The sequence below is a fragment of the Hippocampus bargibanti genome, linkage group LG12, assembly GCF_051943395.1.
Source record: "Hippocampus bargibanti isolate YZ-2025 linkage group LG12, ASM5194339v1, whole genome shotgun sequence".
NCBI classification, from domain to species: domain Eukaryota; kingdom Metazoa; phylum Chordata; class Actinopteri; order Syngnathiformes; family Syngnathidae; genus Hippocampus; species Hippocampus bargibanti.
Genome location: NC_142745.1, coordinates 13,627,963 through 13,647,378, shown reverse-complemented (window position 1 = coordinate 13,647,378; position 19,416 = coordinate 13,627,963). Strand labels below are relative to the sequence as shown.

The 19,416-nt window shown below is 40.3% G+C and overlaps 1 protein-coding gene across 9 annotated transcripts; it reads left to right on the top strand.

The window, feature by feature from the left end:
• The first annotated feature begins 1,718 nt into the window (after positions 1-1,718).
• On the top strand, positions 1,719-17,545 carry LOC148890592 (6-phosphofructo-2-kinase/fructose-2,6-bisphosphatase 2-like). Of its 9 annotated transcripts, none has more exons than XR_016116762.1 (16): positions 1,719-1,860; positions 2,140-2,220; positions 3,896-4,021; positions 4,169-4,265; positions 5,760-5,826; positions 5,908-5,982; positions 6,488-6,544; positions 6,637-6,761; positions 7,601-7,808; positions 9,612-9,758; positions 9,839-9,943; positions 10,551-10,680; positions 10,779-10,841; positions 13,498-13,562; positions 15,138-17,271; positions 17,417-17,543. XR_016116762.1 is itself a non-coding variant. In XM_089011318.1 (16 exons), exons 1-16 carry the CDS (start codon positions 1,737-1,739, stop codon positions 17,480-17,482), a joined length of 1,704 nt encoding a protein of 567 aa, XP_088867444.1. In that variant the 5' UTR covers positions 1,720-1,736; the 3' UTR covers positions 17,483-17,497. The 9 variants fall into 9 exon arrangements, 7 of the variants coding, with proteins under 7 accessions (XP_088867437.1, XP_088867444.1, XP_088867439.1 ...); XM_089011318.1 differs by having other exon boundaries at positions 1,720-1,860; positions 15,138-15,305; positions 17,417-17,497; XM_089011311.1 differs by lacking the exon at positions 17,417-17,543 and having other exon boundaries at positions 15,138-17,406.
• Positions 17,546-19,416: the final 1,871 nt, after the last annotated feature.

Genomic DNA, 19,416 nt, shown 5'->3' with positions numbered 1-19,416 from the left:
GTGAGGTCAAGACTTAAAGCGGATCACATCTGCCAATTATTGGAAATCTGCCTTAATACTACTTATTTTCAATTTCAGGAGAAATTTTACAAACAAATGCATGGTTGTGCTATGGGCTCACCAGTTTCACCCATGGTGGCTAATCTGTACATGGAAGAGATGGAGAAACAGGCCCTCACATCCTTCCCGGGAACAAAACCTAGACACTGATTTAGATATGTGGACGATACATTTGTCATAATTAAAAACCAAGAAATTCAATCCTTCACAGATCACCTCAACTCGGTAGACATCAACATTAAATTTACTCGTGAGGACATTAAAGAGAACCAACTAGCCTTCTTGGATTGTAAAGTAATTATGAAAGAGGACAGAGCGCTAAAAACAGAAGTCTTTAGGAAGGCTACGCACACTGACCAATACTTACTTTTCTCTTCTAACCACCCTTTACAACACAAACTAGGAGTTATCAGAACCCTCCAGCATAGGGCTAAACTAATACCAACAAGCATTGAAGGTAGAGAAAAGGAGTCAAAACATATCAAGAGAGCACTCACTAACTGTGGGTACCCTCAGTGGTCATTCAACAAATGTCAGAAAGAAAGAATAGGGAAGGAAAACAAAAATTCTCAAGATACAAAAAGGAGAGAAGTAGCAGTAACATACATTGCAGGAGTTGTAAGTTGCAAAGAATCCTTTGGCAACACAAAATTCCTACTTATTTCAAACCGATAAACGCGTTATGGCAAAAATTAGTGCATCCAAAAGATAGGCTGCCAAATGAAAAACAAAGTAATGTAGTTTATTCAATACACTGTAAGAATGAAAATTGTAAAGAGCAGTACATTGGGGAGACTCCACAAATTCTGAAAAAAAGACTATCAACATCGCAGGGATAATACTAGTGGGCCTCAATCAGAATCAGAATCATCTTTATTGCCAAGTATGTAGAACACACAAGGAATTTGTTTCCGGTAGAACACGCTGCACTAGTATCGTCGTCCAAAAAAAAAAAAAAAACTGCTAAGTGGCACTATACAGTTCCAATCGGCAGTACATTTGCACCTAAAAGCTAGCAACCACTCATTTGACGACAATGAGGTTAAAATCTTAGCGAAAGAACATAGATGGTTTGAAAGGGGAGTAAAAGAAGCGATTCTCATAAAACAACTAAATCCTTCATTAAACCGGTCTGGTGGGGTGAGGTTCAATTTGGATCGTTCATACAATAGCCTGCTTAGGCAAAACAGGTTAGGCAACATTGCAAACCTCATCAGCATTAATGCTGATGAGGTGATACCGAAGGGAGTGGGGAAAACAGGCCAGTCGTTAGTCAGGAATGTAGGAACATTCGGTGGGGCTGCAGGGAGTGGTCCTCTGCTACCCCCCAACCTGAGAATAGGGACCTATCATAGCTGTGTCCGGCGCCGCCATATCTGGACATTAGGGATATATATATAGGGCCAATACGACCAGTTAGACTGTAGTTCGCTGAAGAAGCATCTTGGATAAGAAGCGAAACGTCCGACACCTTCAAAAAGTACAGATGACGGCTGAAGAAACCTTCTCATCAATGGACCACTCCTGTACGACTGAGAGCTTACACAGAAGAGACTTTGTTCTTAAACTAAATAAGAGTTCGATTTTCTTTCATTTTAGCGCAATGTTAATGCTCAAATAGTGCCTCGGTCTCAAAGTTGGTGAAGTCGAATTTTGTCAATCGAAAATTGTCTTAAATGAAGGGGGCGTGTATGAGAAGCTTTACGGTAACTACCGGGGAAGCCGATGTGACGTCGCCACACACCTCCGTGGGTCGTCTTGAAAGGACATCGGCCGGGTTTGGCTCGCTCGGTAACCAAGGTCGGAGCGACCGCGACCTGCTTTCACACAGCGCAAGAAGCGATTCTGGTTCTGGACGTTGAATTTACTCGGTATGGGAAAGAAAAAAACGATTCCGTTTTCGACGTGCTGACGTTGTCAGATGCTGAATGGTGCCAAGTTTAATTCCCGCCTCGTCGTCCAGCCGCTGATGTGGCAGCAGAATCCTTTGTCGGGTTGTGTATGATAATAATATAACAATAATATATATACATTCTATATCATCACGATATAAAACAACATTTTGTTATTTGTGTGCAGAAGCGATTCTTTCATCGCTCATGTCGAACCGGCGCCTCCACGTCAAGAAAGCTGACGTGAAGATGAATGAGAAGAAATGCTGTAAGTCAATTCATTGGCTATACCTGCATGGAATGAAGTTCGATTTTAATTTAATAAAAAAACGTCATAATATTTTTGATACTCATTTTACAGTGTGCATTTGTTGTTGTGTTTGGAGAGCTTCATTATAATCTTGACCTACTGTGGAGCTAAATTACCGTAAACAAGTACACAATTAATAATAATACTAACACATTTTATCTATAAGCGCCTTTCAAAGCTCTCAAGGACACTTTACAATCACAATAAGACCACAGATGAAATTATCTGTATATAAAATAATTGTGTCTCGTGTTGTGACACATTTGTTATTTTGTTATTTTTGTTGTTGTTTAGACTTCAAGATGGCTCCCTGAGAGTGGCTGCCTTTACAGCAGCTCTGTGTTTTGTTTTGTACTTCTTCCTTTCATCGCTTTACTGCTGTGAAATGTACATTTCTCCACTGCGAGACTAATGAAGGCTAATCCAATCCAATCCAAAACTGTAAATAAAAACAAGAGATAAAACTACACAGCAGTGACGTGCGGTGAGGTTCGTGGCTGGTGAGGCACTGACGTCATCACAGTCGATTTACAAACATGAACTCTAGAGAGTAGCTTGTTCACCATTTGATTGGCAACAGTTAACGTTTTTTTGTTTAAAATGTCATGTCATCATTCTTTATATAAACTGTAGCATAGAAAAAAAGAATAAAAAAAACGTGATTATTGTGTTACCTTTACTTATAAATGAAGTCCATGCGCCGCTCCTTCTGAAGAAAGGCCTCAATAACTTCTTTGTAGAAGCCTTCCTTATTTTTCTTCAGTTTCAAAAGTCTCTATTTCTTTCAATTTAGATATGTAATCCTCCATTCTGAAAATAAGGCCAAGCAACACTAAAAATGACTGGATGGTTGCACTTGCTAACTGTTTACTGTAGCTTGCTCTCACTAATTCTATTATTCTGCAGCCAAGGAGGCTCAAGAAGAATCTGTGATCACCAGCGCCCCCTGTCATGAGGCAGGAGAACTGTGTGCCTCACCTATGCACACAGTTTTGATAAAAATAAACTAAAATATACACTGTAAAGTGACTACAATATATGCACCAGCTAAACTATAGAAATTTAGTTCATATACTAAAAGTGTACAACAATTTAATAGCGATATGCAGAGGGACAGCAATGTGGTCTCACAGCAGAGCAAGTCAGCACAGTTAGCATAGTCATTGCGCAATCCTTGGTGAGGCTCAGCCGTTTGCTGCCTCACCGCTCGTCTCTACTTTGTATTTGAAGGGTAAATGTGAAAATTCAGCGATTTTGAAAAAGAAAATCCAAAAACGGTAAAGTTAAATGGAAAAGAACTTTAAAGTACAAATCACTAAATGAATATAACTGTTTGGTTTATTTTTTCATTTGATATTTCCATGATGACAGGTGAGGCACAGCCTCACCTGCCTCCCCGGACTGCACGTCACTGCTACACAGTAATAATACAGGTTAAACACATTGCAAAAACAAGATAATCTCAAGGAAGATGTGCATGATATTCTGTAGTTTGATATGTTTTATAGGTCCTGCAAAACTTGTGGATTTATATTACTAGGTTGTCAATTCCATATTTTTCCCCCAGCAGTAGTTAATCTATGACCTCACCATTGTTTGATGTTGCTTCATATTGCTCCTCTCTCACATACAGCGTGGGCGTCCTACATGACAAATTCCCCAACCGTGATTGTGATGATTGGTCTGCCTGCTCGGGGCAAGACGTATGTTTCCAAGAAACTCACACGCTACCTCAACTGGATTGGCGTCCCCACCAAAGGTAAAAAGACCTACTGGTGTTTTCAATGTTTCCGTGTGATACCAGATTCAAAATAGCAGTTGTTTGATTGTGATGGTGGTAAATTCAGGCCCCCAAGGCCTTCCACATAAAAATCGTTGTCAATGTCAGTTCTGTCATGTCGCCCAGTGTTTAATCTGGGTGTGTACCGCCGAGAGGCTGTCCGAGCCTACAAGTCCTACGACTTCTTTCGCCATGACAACGAGGAGGCCATGAAAATCAGGAAGTGAGTTTTCTGCTCCGGAACACCACAAACTTGAATGTGCATGAGTACTGTTGTAATACGTCTGTGTAAGCTCTCAGTCGTACAGGAGTGGTCCATCGATGAGAAGGTTTCTTCAGCCGTCATCTGTACAAACTTGTACAGATGACGGCTGAAGAAACCTTCTCATCGATACTGTTGTGATATCATGTCAGAGCTGAATATCTTTCCCAGTGCTAAATCCTGACCCAAATATGAAAGCAAAAGCTGCAGCTGTCACTTGTGGCGTGGCTTTCCCTGGCTCACATACGAGTTATAAATAAACATGAAAGTACCGGTCGTCTTTTTTGCCCCCAAACCTTTCGCAAGTGTCTGAAATCTGTAACATTCGTTCATCAAAATACCTAAAGAATCAAGAACTGTTTTTCAATGTCCCGATATAACTTTTCTTTATATGATAATAATATTGTAAATCTGAAGAACTGTCCAATACCAATATTTATACATGATTGGTACAAGGTCAGCAGCAAGTTTATTTTTTTATGAAATGTTAGAAGAGATTTGATAAAGTGATCCTATTCAATGATCAACAACAGTAGGTATGAAAATAATCCGACTTATTTATCCCAAATATTTTGTTCCCATAAAATCGACCTCAGCGGCATGAGGCTAAGCAGATTAACCCATTCACTGCCAGACAATGTACAGAAATGTGTCCACTCAAGTGCCAGGGTTTTTGTCATTTTTCACTCAGGACCCACAGTATATAGAGTTTTAGGATGACATAAACATTCAATACAGCATAAGAAACCTTAGACTCTCTTCTTTCATCAGAAAAAAATGTTAATTCCTAAATTATATAAGTCTGGAGTTATATGATCTTGAAATGAGGGTGGCTGTCCAAATTACAATGCAATACATACAGATTGGTTTATTATATAGTGCTTTAACAACAGCTGAAGTTGGAACAAAGCACTAACATGGACAAAAGATAAAAGCTGCCCCCTCGTGGAAGGGAAAAAAACATTGCCAGAGGTCTGACCAGCGCTTTATAGGCAGCCCCTGCAAAAAAACAAAACGCAAACAAATTCGGGAATGGCGCTCAACGTCACACTTTTCAATTCCCGAATAAATTCGTGAATGGCAGCGAATTAGTTAAAAAATGGATGGAAGTGAGAAATAACAATTCCGGTTTACCTCAGATGATTAGCATTTGTATTCATTTATTTATTCATTTATTTATTATTGCTATAAGGTAGGAACAGAGCTTGGAATAGACTGCTTGTATATTAGCAGTAATATCTGAGATATTAGTCCCATGTCACAAGTCCACAATATATAATAATAATAATAATAATAATAATAATAATAATGATAATAATAATCCTGACCCAAATATGAAAGTAAAAGCTGCAGCTGTCACTTGTGGTGGAAGAAGAATCCTTTTATTTATAAGCGCCGTTCAAAAATTTAAGACACTTTACAGTCACATATATCATTTTTTTGTCTTCCTTCCAGGCAGTGTGCGCTTGTTGCCCTGCAAGATGTGAAGGTGTACCTGACAGATGAGGGTGGTCAAATCGCTGTGAGTTCTGCTTCATTTCCTCTCACATTATTGTTCTAACCCATCAAGAGCAAACGAGCCATAAAACCTTTTTGTCATCAGGTTTTTGATGCCACCAACACGACAAGAGAGCGTCGTGACCTCATTCAAGCGTTTGTGAAGGAAAATGCATTCAAGGTTTGTTTGTTTGTTTGAAATATCCCTAACCCTAATTCACTTGTCCATGTTTTCAGGAAAAAAAAGCTTTGCATTTAATCAAACTACATTTAGGTTATATTGTGACATTAAACTAGCTTGATGTTAACCCAACATCCAGAACGCCATTGATGGGCTAATGAAACTAGCATCAATGTTATTTATGGTTGCTACAAACCTTTAAAAATATTGTATTTGGACACATGCGGTAAAGCATAGAACAAGACTCACATGCATATATTCTTTATCCTCTTTCAAAAATGAATGAATAGTATTTTTAGAGCAGTTTAGTGATGGTCTCCTATAATTCATCAGCAAATCTCCAAGGTAACCACGATGCTCATGCCAGAAAATATGTTACTATGCCATACAATATAATAAATTCTGTCACACTTACACAGCTGCAAATGCACAAACTGTTTGGCCTCTGTGTCTCTGTATCGCCTTGTTTGGGAGTCATGCTGATGGTCTGGCCTTTTTCCAACAGGTGTTCTTTGTGGAGTCCGTGTGTGATGACCCGGAAGTCATTGCTGCGAACATTATGGTCGGCGTCTGAAAACTTTTCTTCATATGTATACTCTACAGTTGTATTTTTATGTAATACGATTCACACGCTGACAAATCCCTCCAAAACAGGAAGTGAAGGTATCCAGTCCGGACTATCCCGAGAAGCACCGGGAACGCGTCATGGATGACTTCCTAAAACGGATTGAATGCTACAAGGTGACTTACCAACCATTGGATCCTGATGACTATGACAAGTAAGATTTAAGGCAAAGACATATGAATGATTGTAGTGCATTAACCCATTCACTGCTTGACATGTGCACAAAAATGTATCCAGTCCAGTGCCAGGGTTTTTGTCATTGTCACTCAAATTCCAGGACCCAGGAGAATTTTGAGTTTTAGGACTACATAAACATTCAATACAGCATAAGAAACCTTAGACTCTCTTCTTTAATCAGAAAAAAAGAGTTAATTCCTACTATATGGTTTTGGAGTTATGTGAGCTTGAAATGAGGTTGGCTGTCCAAAATACAATGCCGTACATACATATTCGTTTATATAGCGCTTGAACAACAGCTGATGCTAGAACAAAGCTCTAACATGGAAAAAAAGGAAATATTGCCCCCTTGTGGAAGGGAAAAAAAACATTCCAAGCGTTCTGACTTTATCTGCACCCTCCGCAAGAAAAAACAGAACCTGAACAAATCCCAGAATGGCGCTCTACGTCATATTGGAAAAAAAGGGAAATCCTTGTGGAAAAGTAGAAGCACTGCCAGATGCCATGTCCATCGCTTTACCGGCACCTACGCATGAAAAAACAAAACTAGGTAGCTAGCTAGATAGCTAGATAGATAGATATTGAGTTTTAGGACTACCTAAACATGCAATGCAGCATAAGGAACCTTAGACTGTCTTTTTTCATCAGAAAAAGTTAATTCCTAAATTATATGGGTCTGGAGTTATCTGAGCCTGAAATGAAGGTGGCTGTCTAAAATACAATGCAATACATACATATTGGTTTATATTGACCCTAACCATATGACTATAAAGAGTGACCAGAGAATGACAGTGAACCACTCACTCTCTTTTACAGGGACCTATCTTTCATTAAAGTGATGAATGTTGGCCGCCGCTTTTTGGTGAACCGGATACAGGACTACATCCAGAGCAAAATCGTCTACTATCTCATGAATATCCACGTGCACTCGCACTCCATCTACCTGTGTCGTCATGGCGAGAGTGATCATAACATGGAGGGGAGAATTGGAGGAGATTCAGAACTCTCTCCCCGTGGGAAACTGGTAACAATACTCACAGGCATATGTTGGGTTCAACACAAAGAATTGCTTATGCAATAAAACCCCAAGGCAGGAGCAAGAATAGCGAACAAAGACAGGGTTTATTGGCTTTTCTACATCGGTGAGGGAAGTTCCTCCAACCGGTTGTTGGAAGCTCGTCAGCGCCTCCCCCCGTTCCTCCGGGCATTTATTGTGTTGATGGGTCTGGGCGTGGTAGAAAATCAGCTGTAGGTTACCATGTATGGAAAGTCACTGTTGGTGTAGTTTTAAAAAGAAAAGAAGAAGAAAGTTGAGATGTTTTAGGTGTGTCTTCTTTTCCTTTCGGCTTTTCCCCTCAGGGGTCGCCACAGCGAATCAATGTCCTCCATCTATCCCGGTTTTGTGCATCCTCTTCTCTCACACCAGCTACCTTCATGTCATAGGTTTGATTCACATATTTGTTTTGGCAATTTTTTTTAACGTCGGATGCCCTTCCTGACATAACCCTCTGTATTTATCCGGGCTTGGGACCGGCACAATAAGACCCTGGCTTGTGCCCCCTTGTGGCTACATTTGATGTTTTAGGTGTGTACCGGATTCATTCTTCTGTTAGCATATTTTATTTATCCTCTGCCAAGAATGGCTGTATCTGCAGCTCACTGAGGAACTGACTGACTCTCTGCAATGCTGATTTGAAATTCTTTACACTGTATTGTTTCTTTAAAGTGTAACAGTATAGAGTACTGTTGTTCACTTACCATGGTATTAGAAGCACAGCAGCAGTAAGGAGTACGATCACCTCTCAATTTCAGCCTCTACTAGGACTTTTTATGGCAGACCGAAACTTCACGAGCCCACCGTACCCACTCTTGTAGTATTTCTCTTTTGCACTGTGTAATACTAGTTATATATAACTAGTATTACACGGTCATTGAATGGTTCGCTCGTCAACTTCTTAATTTGTTATTTTGACTTCAAGATGGTGCCGCGATTGTGACTGCCTTTACAGCAGCTCCTATAGTTTGTTTTTCTACTTCTTCCTTTCATAACGTTGCTGCTGTGAATTGGGATTTTTTTCCATTTTGAGACTAATAGTGGTGTGCTTAACTTACCGTATCTTATCGAACTTCCAAAAAAAAGTTTGCCCAATGCAACAGCCTGCTCAGACTTTTATTTTGAATTTGGCCTCATGATAGCGTAACAACAGATTCAGTTCATTTCAGACAATTCAGCCTGCCTACTCACAGATTTATGACCATGAAACAATTGGTAAAGTTGCCATTAAAAAATTGAAGCAGGGTGTATTTGAGAAATTGTATTAAATAAAGTCAGCAGGAACACAATCTAAAACAGGGGTGTCCAAAGTCGGTCCTCGAGGGCCGCCGTCCTGCCTGTTTTCCAGCTCTCCCAGGAGCAACGCACCTGATTCAAATCATCAGGACTTTTTGATGCTGCTTCAGAGCTGGCTGATGAGCTGATAATTTGAATCGGGTGTGTTGCTCCTGGGAGAGCTGGAAAACTGGCAGGACAGCGGCCCTCAAGGACCGACTTTGGACACCCCTGAGCTAAAACAACAAAGTCATCAGAACAAAATGGTCCAAAGTAGCAAACAAAACCATGAGTAAGACATGACAAGACGAAACAAACCTGACAGGGTGAAGCAAACAATGACCCGACACTGTATGGTCATGCAGAGAGTCCTTCTAACTGCCACTGTTTAAAACGACCAATACCTGTGCAGCTGCAGGCGGGGCCCGACAGTGCCCCCCGATGGTCGCAAACTGAAACGGGACATTAATTAGATCAATTATTGAACTTTCTTTGTAGTTTTCCCGAGCCCTGCGGAGGTTCATTGAGGAGCATGAATTGTCTGACTTGAAGGTGTGGACGAGCCAATTACGACGCACCATACAAACGGCGGAGGAACTGGCTGTCCCGTACGAACAGTGGAAGATACTCAACGAAATTGACGCGGTTAGAGGCATGATGTCCAATCCCACAGATTGCAATCAAATCTGAAGATCTCAGGGTATTTTGTAACGTTTTTTTCCCAGGGTGTGTGTGAGGAAATGACCTACGAAATGATCCAAAGGGCATTTCCAGAGGAGTTTGCATTGAGGGACCAGGACAAATATCACTACCGCTACCCAGGCGGAGAGGTGAGCATGTTCAAAAGTGACTTGAAACACATCATGTGCATTTCAAAAGCTTTTGTGATTTTTTTTTTATTGATTAACTCCTTCACTGCCAAGCAATGTGCAAAAATGTGTCCCCTCAAGTGCCAGGGTGTTTGTCATTGTCACTTGAATTCCAGGAACCACAGAATATTGACTTTTAGGACTACATAAACATTCAATGCAGTTTTAGAAACCTTAGACTCTCTTTTCCATCAGAAAAAAAAATCCTAAATGATATGGGTCTGGAGTTATATGAGCTTGAAATGAGGGCGGCTGTCCAAAATACAATGCAATACATACTGTCCATAATGTTTTATGAACAGCTAAAGCTGGAACAAAGCGCTAACATGGAAAAAAGGGAAATGCTGCTCACTTGTGGAAAATAAGAAGCATTGCCAGAGGCCATATCCATCGCTTTATTGGCACCCAAGCATGAACAAAAAAACAACAAAACCCGAACAAATTCAGGAATGGCGTTCTTTGTCTTCTTTTCAATTCCCAAATAAATTTGTGAATGACAGTGAATGAGTTCATATATTTTCACAAAAGACCCCTAAACCCTTAAAGATGACCTTGCATGTTCCTCCAGTCGTACCAGGACCTTGTTCAGCGTCTCGAGCCGGTCATCATGGAGTTGGAAAGACAAGGCAATGTGCTGGTGGTTTGCCACCAGGCGGTCATGCGCTGTCTCCTGGCTTACTTCCTGGACAAAAGTGCAGGTGTGTGCAGTCCAGGGTGCTTGACACTTTATTTATATGGCGCCGGTCCCATATGCTGACTTGATGCTGATTATGTCCTTGTCTTGTTTCCGCCACAGAGGATCTGCCCTACATGAAATGTCCGCTCCACACAGTCCTCAAACTTACCCCAGTGGCATATGGTAGAGATCTTTTATTATTATTTTTAGTCGACATTAAACTTTGGTTGATTTGTATAATGTTATTCACAAATTAACCTGTTATTTATTTATTGTTTTTCTTCTGAAAAACCATTTACAGTTTTGTGCCCTTTAAATCGCTGTCTGAGATGGCACTAAATCCGCGGCTAACAGGAATGGAAGAATCAGTGTTCAGGAATAGGGTGAAATACAGTGACGGGTCGTGCATGTCACTATTAGGCCTTCAGTAGTGCTACGTCTGAATCACTCCACAGCTGCGAGTGTGGTGTGATATTACAAGACGTCCACTAGAGCAGTGTTTTTCAACCAGTGTGCCGCGAGATATTGTCAGGTGTGCCGCGGGAAATTATCCGATTTGTGTGCCTGTGCAGTCTAGAGCCTGGCAGAGTAACCATGTAGTACTCTTCCATACCAGCAGGTGGCAACAGTGGGTAGTTGTGCGTCACTAATTCGCTTTGAGACAAGCGAATGAGTGACGCATGGATAGCGCGGCAAGTGCAGATTGTGGCTCGCGGGACGACGGTGAAAGTGATGCAGAGGTTTTTGAAGAGGAAACATGCTGACTCAGAAGTGGACCCTGGACAAAACCCGGACCCGCTTTTCCACACAGAGGTCCGATGGTTGTCACGCGGTAAGGTGCTGGCCCGAACTTAAAGTGTTTCTGACAAATGAGGGGTCCGATTACGCAAAGCTGCTTGCAAGTGATGAGTGGTGTGCAAGGCTGGCATACCTGGCAGATATTTTTCATCATCTCTATGAACTGAACACACAAATGCAAGATCGAAATGAAAATCTGCTTACAAGTTCAGATAAAGTAAATGGTTTTCGTTCAAAGGTGCACCTCTGGCAGCAACATGTGGAAAGGGACAATCTTGAAATGTTCCCACTCACCAATAAATGGCAAGATGTCAATACTAGTGCACTGTGTGAGTTAATAGTGAAACATCTGAAAACTCTCGAGGAGAAGATGCCATTTTATTTCTCTTCAGCCTCCACGGAGCACCTTGGCTGGGTTAGGGACCCATTCAGCTCAGCATCAGCTGTTGGAATAAACATGTCTTTACAGGAGCAGGAGGAACTAACTGAACTGAGACAAGATCGTGGCCTCAAGCTAACCTTTGCTGATCTACCTTTGGACAGTTTTTGGTTGGCAGCTGCCAAGAAGTTCGTTCTCCATGCTGGCTAACAAAGCTATTTTGACATTGCTCCCATTTTCCACAACATATCTGTGTGAGGTGAGCTTTTCAAGCCTGACTGCAGTAAAAACAAAAAACAGAGAAAGACTGAGAGCTGTGGAGGAAGAGCTTCATGTGTGTCTTTCATCCATCCCGGCCAGGATATCAGCTGTCTGTTCGTCCAAACAGGCCCAGGTTTCACACTGAGTAAATATAAATATGAAAGATTATAAAATACTTTTTTCTTTGTGTTTAGATAAATCCTATGTTATAATATAACATCATTCTTCAATGTTTAAAAAAAGCTTATATTACCAATATAGCATATTGTTATATATGTATATATTTTTTGATTTAATTGTTATTAACAATATGTTATGGCCTGTCATATTGTGTTGCACTTTATGTGTTTTGTGTATGCTGTGGCTGGTATATTGTTAATTATTAATAATATAATTAAAAAAATGTGAAAAAAAGCATACATTAACATTTAATACTTTTTCCCCGCATTTTCAGCTGGGGGTGTGCCTCGAGATAATTTCAACGGAATAAATGTGCCTTGGCTTGAAAAAGGTTGAAAAACACTGCACTAGAGGGTGCCGTTGGCCAGGAAATAACTTGTGACTTGAAGAAATTTAAATACTGTCATTGAAGCTGTTCAAATTTTTATCATGAAGTGTGAATTCATGGTAACCTCATAAGATTGCGATATTATTTGCTATTTTTGCAAGCTTTGGAGCTGTCCAACCTCAATGATGTTCATTGTTTCTTGAAAAGTCAGTCTTGAAAATGGCTTTAACAGTAAATCTGCCTCCAAATCAATTTCTTCTCCTCCTTCAGTCATTGTGGGTTGACAAAACCGCTATTAAATCAACACAAAAATGCTCGCTACAGATACATTATGCTAGCTCTGGCTAGTATGCGCGTATTACTAGCGGCTTGTAATACTATGATTGGCTAGTGACTAGCCAATCATAATTTGCGAAACTTTGACGTTCCTAGTGCCGTCGAGCAGGCCTTGGGTTGACAACTCGAACTCTGATTGGTTAAAGAAACAGTTCCATCGACACTTATTTTATGCTTCGGGGCCTGCAGGACTGATTGTGAAGGGGTCCAGGTCGATATCTAACCCTGGTAACAAATGATGGCTGAAATATGATTGGTTAAATGCTTAAATATGATAACAGACATCTGGAAGCAGCACAAGAGGGAAAAAGCAATGAAAGGAAGCTGAAAGATTATTTTGAATTATTTAATAGAATTCATTGACAAAATATAATTCACATTAGTCTGTGATTCAAATATTTTTAGGCCAGCAAAGAAGGCCTTGCAGGCCTTGACGGCCCAATATTTTTTTTTCTTTATATTTTTGGCGCGAGGCCTTGCCACATGTACAAATGCAAATTTTTATTACAAATTTAAACCATCTCGGAACTCTCTCTTTCTGTCTCTCCCCCTTCTAGGCTGTAAAGTGGAAATGTTTTACCTGAATGTGGAGGCAGTGAACACGCATCGCGACAGACCACTTGTGAGTATATCATACATCTAACTAGGCTCAGATTTTTCACAGGGTAAGTTACATTTGTGAGAAAAGTGAGAAGTTTTTTTCGTAGAATGTTTAGGGGGCGGAGAGAGGGGGAAGTGCCATGAGATATTTTTGAATGTAAAGGTGTTACTAGCGTGAATAAACGTTGGGAAGTACTCAGCTACACAATAGGTTTGTTAACACCAACGCAACAGGAATTTCTTGAATTTAACAAGATAGTCTGCATTACATGACATTACACGGGCTCCTCGACATGAAGTTTGTACGTCAATGACACAGATTAACTCATTCACTGCCATTCCCCAATTTATTCCGGAATTAAAAATATGAAATAGTTTGGGTTTTGTTTTTTTCATGCGAGGGTGCCAATAAAGTGCGAACCAGACATCTGGCAATGTTTTTCCCTTCCACGAGGGGGCATCATTTCCCTTTTTTTTCCATGTTAGCGCTTTGTTACAACTTCAGCTGTTGTTAAAGCGCTATAAAAACCAATATGTATGTATTGCAATGTATTTTGGACAGCCGCCCTCATTTCAAACTCATATAACTCCAGACTCATATAACTTAGGAACTAACCCTTTATTTCTGATGAAAGGGAGATTAAAGTTTTTTTACGCTGCATTTAATGTGTATGTCATCCTAAAACTCAATATTCTGAGGGTCCTGGAATTTTAGTGACAATGACAAAAAACCCTGGCCATGGAGTGAACACATTTTTGCACGTCTGGCAGTGAATGAGTTAATGAGCCCTTTTTTTAAACAAAGTTTTATATTTATTCCGTGCAAATGTTTCACACAAATACATTTATTTACTGTATTTATGACTTACTTGGTTAGTATAAATTCATATCTCGAATTGCACACGGTATAAATTTGGATTACTTTGCCAATGTAAAAATTCCAACGTGTACTAAGGACCTCCCTGAAATAACTTTGTCCCTATACTTAATCTAAAGTCTAACGACTGTTGCTATTATACCTCTTTTGCTTCCTTTCCTTTCTCATTGTGGCATGTTGCATTTTATTGAAGTGGTGATTAGTTTTAATGAGAGCTTATGGCTAGAAGAAAACCTTCTCATCGATGGACCACTCCTGTACGACTGAGAGCTTACACAGACGCCTAGCCATGCTAGATGATAATAATAATAATAATAATAATAATAATAATAATAATAATAATAATACATTTAATTTATAAGTGCCTTTCAAAACTCTCCAGGACACTGCAGTCACGTAATCTTTTTGTGCGGGTGAGCAGCGGCAGCCATTCGCGCCAGCGTTCACTCTATTCAGAAGTAACACAGCAGCAAAGTTATGAAAGGAAAAGGAAAGGAATTAAAGGAAACAAAAAAACTAAATAATGAATAATATTCATTTTTCAGCACTGTCTGTACCCTCTTTGGGAGATAAAGCAGTTGGAGATGAAAGAATACCAGCAATCGCATTCTCCCTTCTTTTTGTAAAATATCAAAGTGAGGTTTCCCACCCGTGCACCCCCTCCCTCCTCCCAGCTATACATTTTCTTTTGTCCCCCCTTCCCCCTCCCGCACCCACCAGGGTCAAATCCCCAAGGACTCCATCCTCTTACTCCGGCGTAATAGTTATACACCCTTATCGAGTCACGACCAGGTCAAACGTCCCCGGCTGTACAGCGCGGGCAACCAACCCTGGCTGCCCCTCGCCCCCACACCGTCGGCTTTGATGCCCGAGGGACTGTCAAGCCAAGTCAGTGCCGCCTCACCCGCCGGCCATGTTGTCAACCAGTCACCTCCCATCCCAGTCGTCACACCTATAACTACCCCCACAACCCTGCCCTGTTTCATTGTGTGCTTTTTAAGAACAGAAATAACCAAACACTGATTGATAACTGAACCTGAACATCAAGCATAGCGACAGGGGTGCATCTGGGCTGCGCCATTGCGTCATGTAGCCATTTTGACAGCCACTGACACAACTTTGTAACACGGCGCAAGTACAATCATGATTAGCGCATATTGCTACATGATCTGCGCCACATATCACATACAGTGATACCTCAGCTCACAAACTTAATTGCTTCCCAGAAAGTGTGTGTAAGGCAAAAATGTCGTCTGCCGAACATTTATTTCCCATAAGAAACCATTGAAAATGAGAATAATCCGTTCTCAGGTCCCCATAAAACATAAATTTACACGAAATAAGCCTGAAAACTACACAAAATATACCTTATTTTACGTATAATAAATGTGCTATTGTATTGTAATTAAATAAATGAAATGTACTGTATAATAGTTTTTATTTACCTTTGTGATGGGCGTTGATGTAGTTGCCTCTTGATGATACCCGAGTGAAGTTGCCGTGCTTTCTCGGCGATAATACCCTCACTCACACTGTCCCCTGCGAGCTGCTTTTAATTAATCCAAATCAACAGAAGTTTTTCAACCTCTTCTATTGCCTGAGACCGTTGCTTAGACAACACAGAAACACCCTGAGCCACACGTAGCAATGGTTGACTTAGCGTACTGGTACTAGGACGCTAAGTCACACAAACGCACACCTCGTTCGTGGTTTTTGATAATCTCCTTCTTCTGATCCACCGTAATTTTCTTTTGTGTCCTGTTCGGCTTAACACTAGCCTGCGGTGGGGTCTTTTTCGGTCCCATAATAGCAAAAGTACTCCACTCAATAACAAACCACGTCCGCACTCAAAAAAAGGGGATGACGAAAACTTTCCACCAGCCCCGTGGTGCTGTTCGACCGTGTGGTTTGTTGTTCATCCGGCGAAAACTAGTCCGCCAGCCACCGTGGCGCTGTGTGGTTTGGTTAATCCGCTGAAAACTAGTTTGTTCGCCAAGCCTATATGCTCGGGAATTTAATGTTCGTGAGCTAAAGCGTTCGTGAGCTGCGGTATCACTGTACTTCTGTTACAAGAGCTAAATAAACAAATTTAGTCAAACTGCAACTGAAAACTGCTCATTTCCTGTTTACGTGCGTTCCAAAGTCGTGGTCGAGGATATTTCGAGCTTTTCCGTGCCACGCCGGATACTGCCGAAAGTTTATTGAATATTCATTTACCCATGGGGCATTGCAGTATTTGAAATGGTTCGACGTGTGAAGCATTCCTTCCGTGACATGACGTCAGGACTCGTCACCAACTCAAACACAAGACTACCGGAATATTCAGCGCGAGTCTTAAAACGTAAAATATAGCTACTGTATATGCGGTGGAATCTTTGTAAAATACGCTCAGTAGAAGTCATTTGAAGCCATTCTACAAATTATGGACACAACTTGTCCGGAGGCGTTGATTGTCCTTTAATGCTCTGAATGGGTCCGTCGTTGGAAAATGCTACAACAGTTTGGGGGCTACACTTAGGTGGTTGTGGCCCGGGGCCTCAATTCAGATTCCCTGGAATAAAAATAAATGAGACCGTACCATTTTTTTCCTGGTATAAGGGAAATACTGTCCGCCTGACGTGCAAAAAAAGGGAACACAAATGACTCACCTAAATGAACAAAATAAACCTTGTGATGTGCCATATTTTTTTGTCTGCATGTATGCTCATGATTCTAAAATCAACTGAAAATGTTTGCATTCATGAAAAGCATGTTCATATCAGCCCGTCTGTCTTGCTGTTGTCTCTACATTTCTATTCTTTTGTTTCTCGTTCTCTCTTTAAACCTTCCAGCCGCGCATAGGAAGCGACTGTTTGTGAGTATTTTGGATGACATTCAGCCAAGCCTTCATTTTCCTCTTCATTTTTTTGATTGGACACTTTTCATTACAAGTGTATATCTATCACTTTTGCACAAATTTGCCAATTTGGACCTTCACTTACCATGTTTTTTCTTTGCAGGGCTCCCTGTGCGAAGGAATCGATTTTGACAACCCTGAAGAAACGAGCGGCTGTGTCCGCTTCTGAAGGAAGTTAAAAAAATATGTGTGTGTGTGTGTGTGTGTGTGTGTGTGTGTGTGTGTGTGTGTGTGTGTGTGTGTGTGTGTGTGTGTGTGTGTGTGTGTGTGTGTGTGTGTATGTGTATATATATATATATATATATATATATATATATATATATATATATATATATATATATATATATATATATATAGGTAGGCCAATTCTTTTGCTTGGACTTGCCAGCAAATTTACAATATGAGCACAAGGTGGTTTGAGGGCATCAATTTTTCAAAAAGAAGCTTAAAAGCTTTTATTTTGCATACCCAATTGATGTTCATTGTCAAATAAAACATCACACTGTGTATTGAAAACTACACATACATTTTACTTGAATACGTCTGTGTAAGCTCTCAGTCGTACAGGAGTGATCCATCGATGAGAAGGTTTCTTCAGCCGTCATCTGTACAAAAGTGAAGGTTTCGGACGTTTCGCCTCCTATCCAAGAGGCTTCGTCAGCGAACTAAAGTCTGACTGGTCGTATCGACCCTATTTATATATCTCTAATGTCCAGTAATGGCGGCGCCGGACACAGCTATGATAGGTCCCTACTCTCAGGTTGGGGGGAGCAGAGGACCACTCCCTGTGGCCCCACTGATTGTCCCTACATTCCTGACTAACGACTGGCCTGTTTCCCCCACTCCCACCGGTATCACCTCATCAGCATTACAAATGTTGCCTAACCTGTTTTGCCTTAGCAGGCTATTGTATGAACGATCCAAATTGAACCTCACCCCACCAGACCGGTTTAATGAAGGATTTTGTTGTTTTATAAGAATCGCTTCTTTTACCCCCCTTTCAAACCATCTATGTTCTTTCGCTAAGATTTTAACCTCATTGTCGTCAAATGAGTGGTTGCTAGCTTTTAGGTGCAAATGTACTGCCTATTGAGGCCCACTTGTATTATCCCTGCGATGTTGATAAAGTCTTTTTTGAGAATTTGTTGAGTCTCCCCAATGTACTGCTCTTTACAATTTTCATTCTTACAATGTATTGAATAAACTACATTACTTTGTTTTTCATTAGGTAGCCTATCTTTTGGATGCACTAATTTTGACCGTCTGACTGGCCGCTACGACCAGTCAGACTTTAGTTCGCTGACGAAGCCTCTTGGATAGGAGGCGAAACGTCCGAAACCTTCAAATTTGTACAGATGACGGCTGAAGAAACCTTCTCATCGATTTTACTTGAATGTCAACTAGCTTAATGCTAACACATAATACAACACACAATTGAAATCTAACGACATTAGAAATTATACGGCTATGTTATTTACTTTTTCTGTTTTTAATCAATGTTTTTATTTTTGTCTTGAATTTGTACAATTATTTTTTACGAATGAAGGTTTTGCTGAATGTGCATCTGAACTGGCTGGGTTTGGTACCTCAAACAAGGTTAAGATCTACTGCTCAAATGTTATGACATAATCACTTGGTTAAAGTTCAAAGAGCCTCTCTAATACACTTTTATTGTAATTGTGCTATATTGTTTTATTTTTTTGTTGTCACTGTGTTTTCATTGTTGTTTTGGTGTATAATTTTACTACATGTACTGTACATCACTTTGCTGCAGTAATGGTTGTTTTTTTAAGTGCTCTATAAATGAAGTTGAGTAAACTGTGGCGTAAAAATTCAATTGATTCATTTTTAATCTATTTTATGTATACATTTTTCATTGAATCATGATTCAAGCAGATTTTTATGGTTCTTATTTTATTTTTGCATGGCATAATCCTCCAGTGGCCAAATATTATTATAGTAACAGAACATCCTAATTGTTTTTGGTGACAGGAGTCCTCAGTATATTTTAATGTTGTTTATAATTGTTTTTATGTGGTTTTTGTGCAAAAACTGATTACCTTTTTATATTGGCCAAAGAAAGGCATTGTTTCCCCCTCGCTA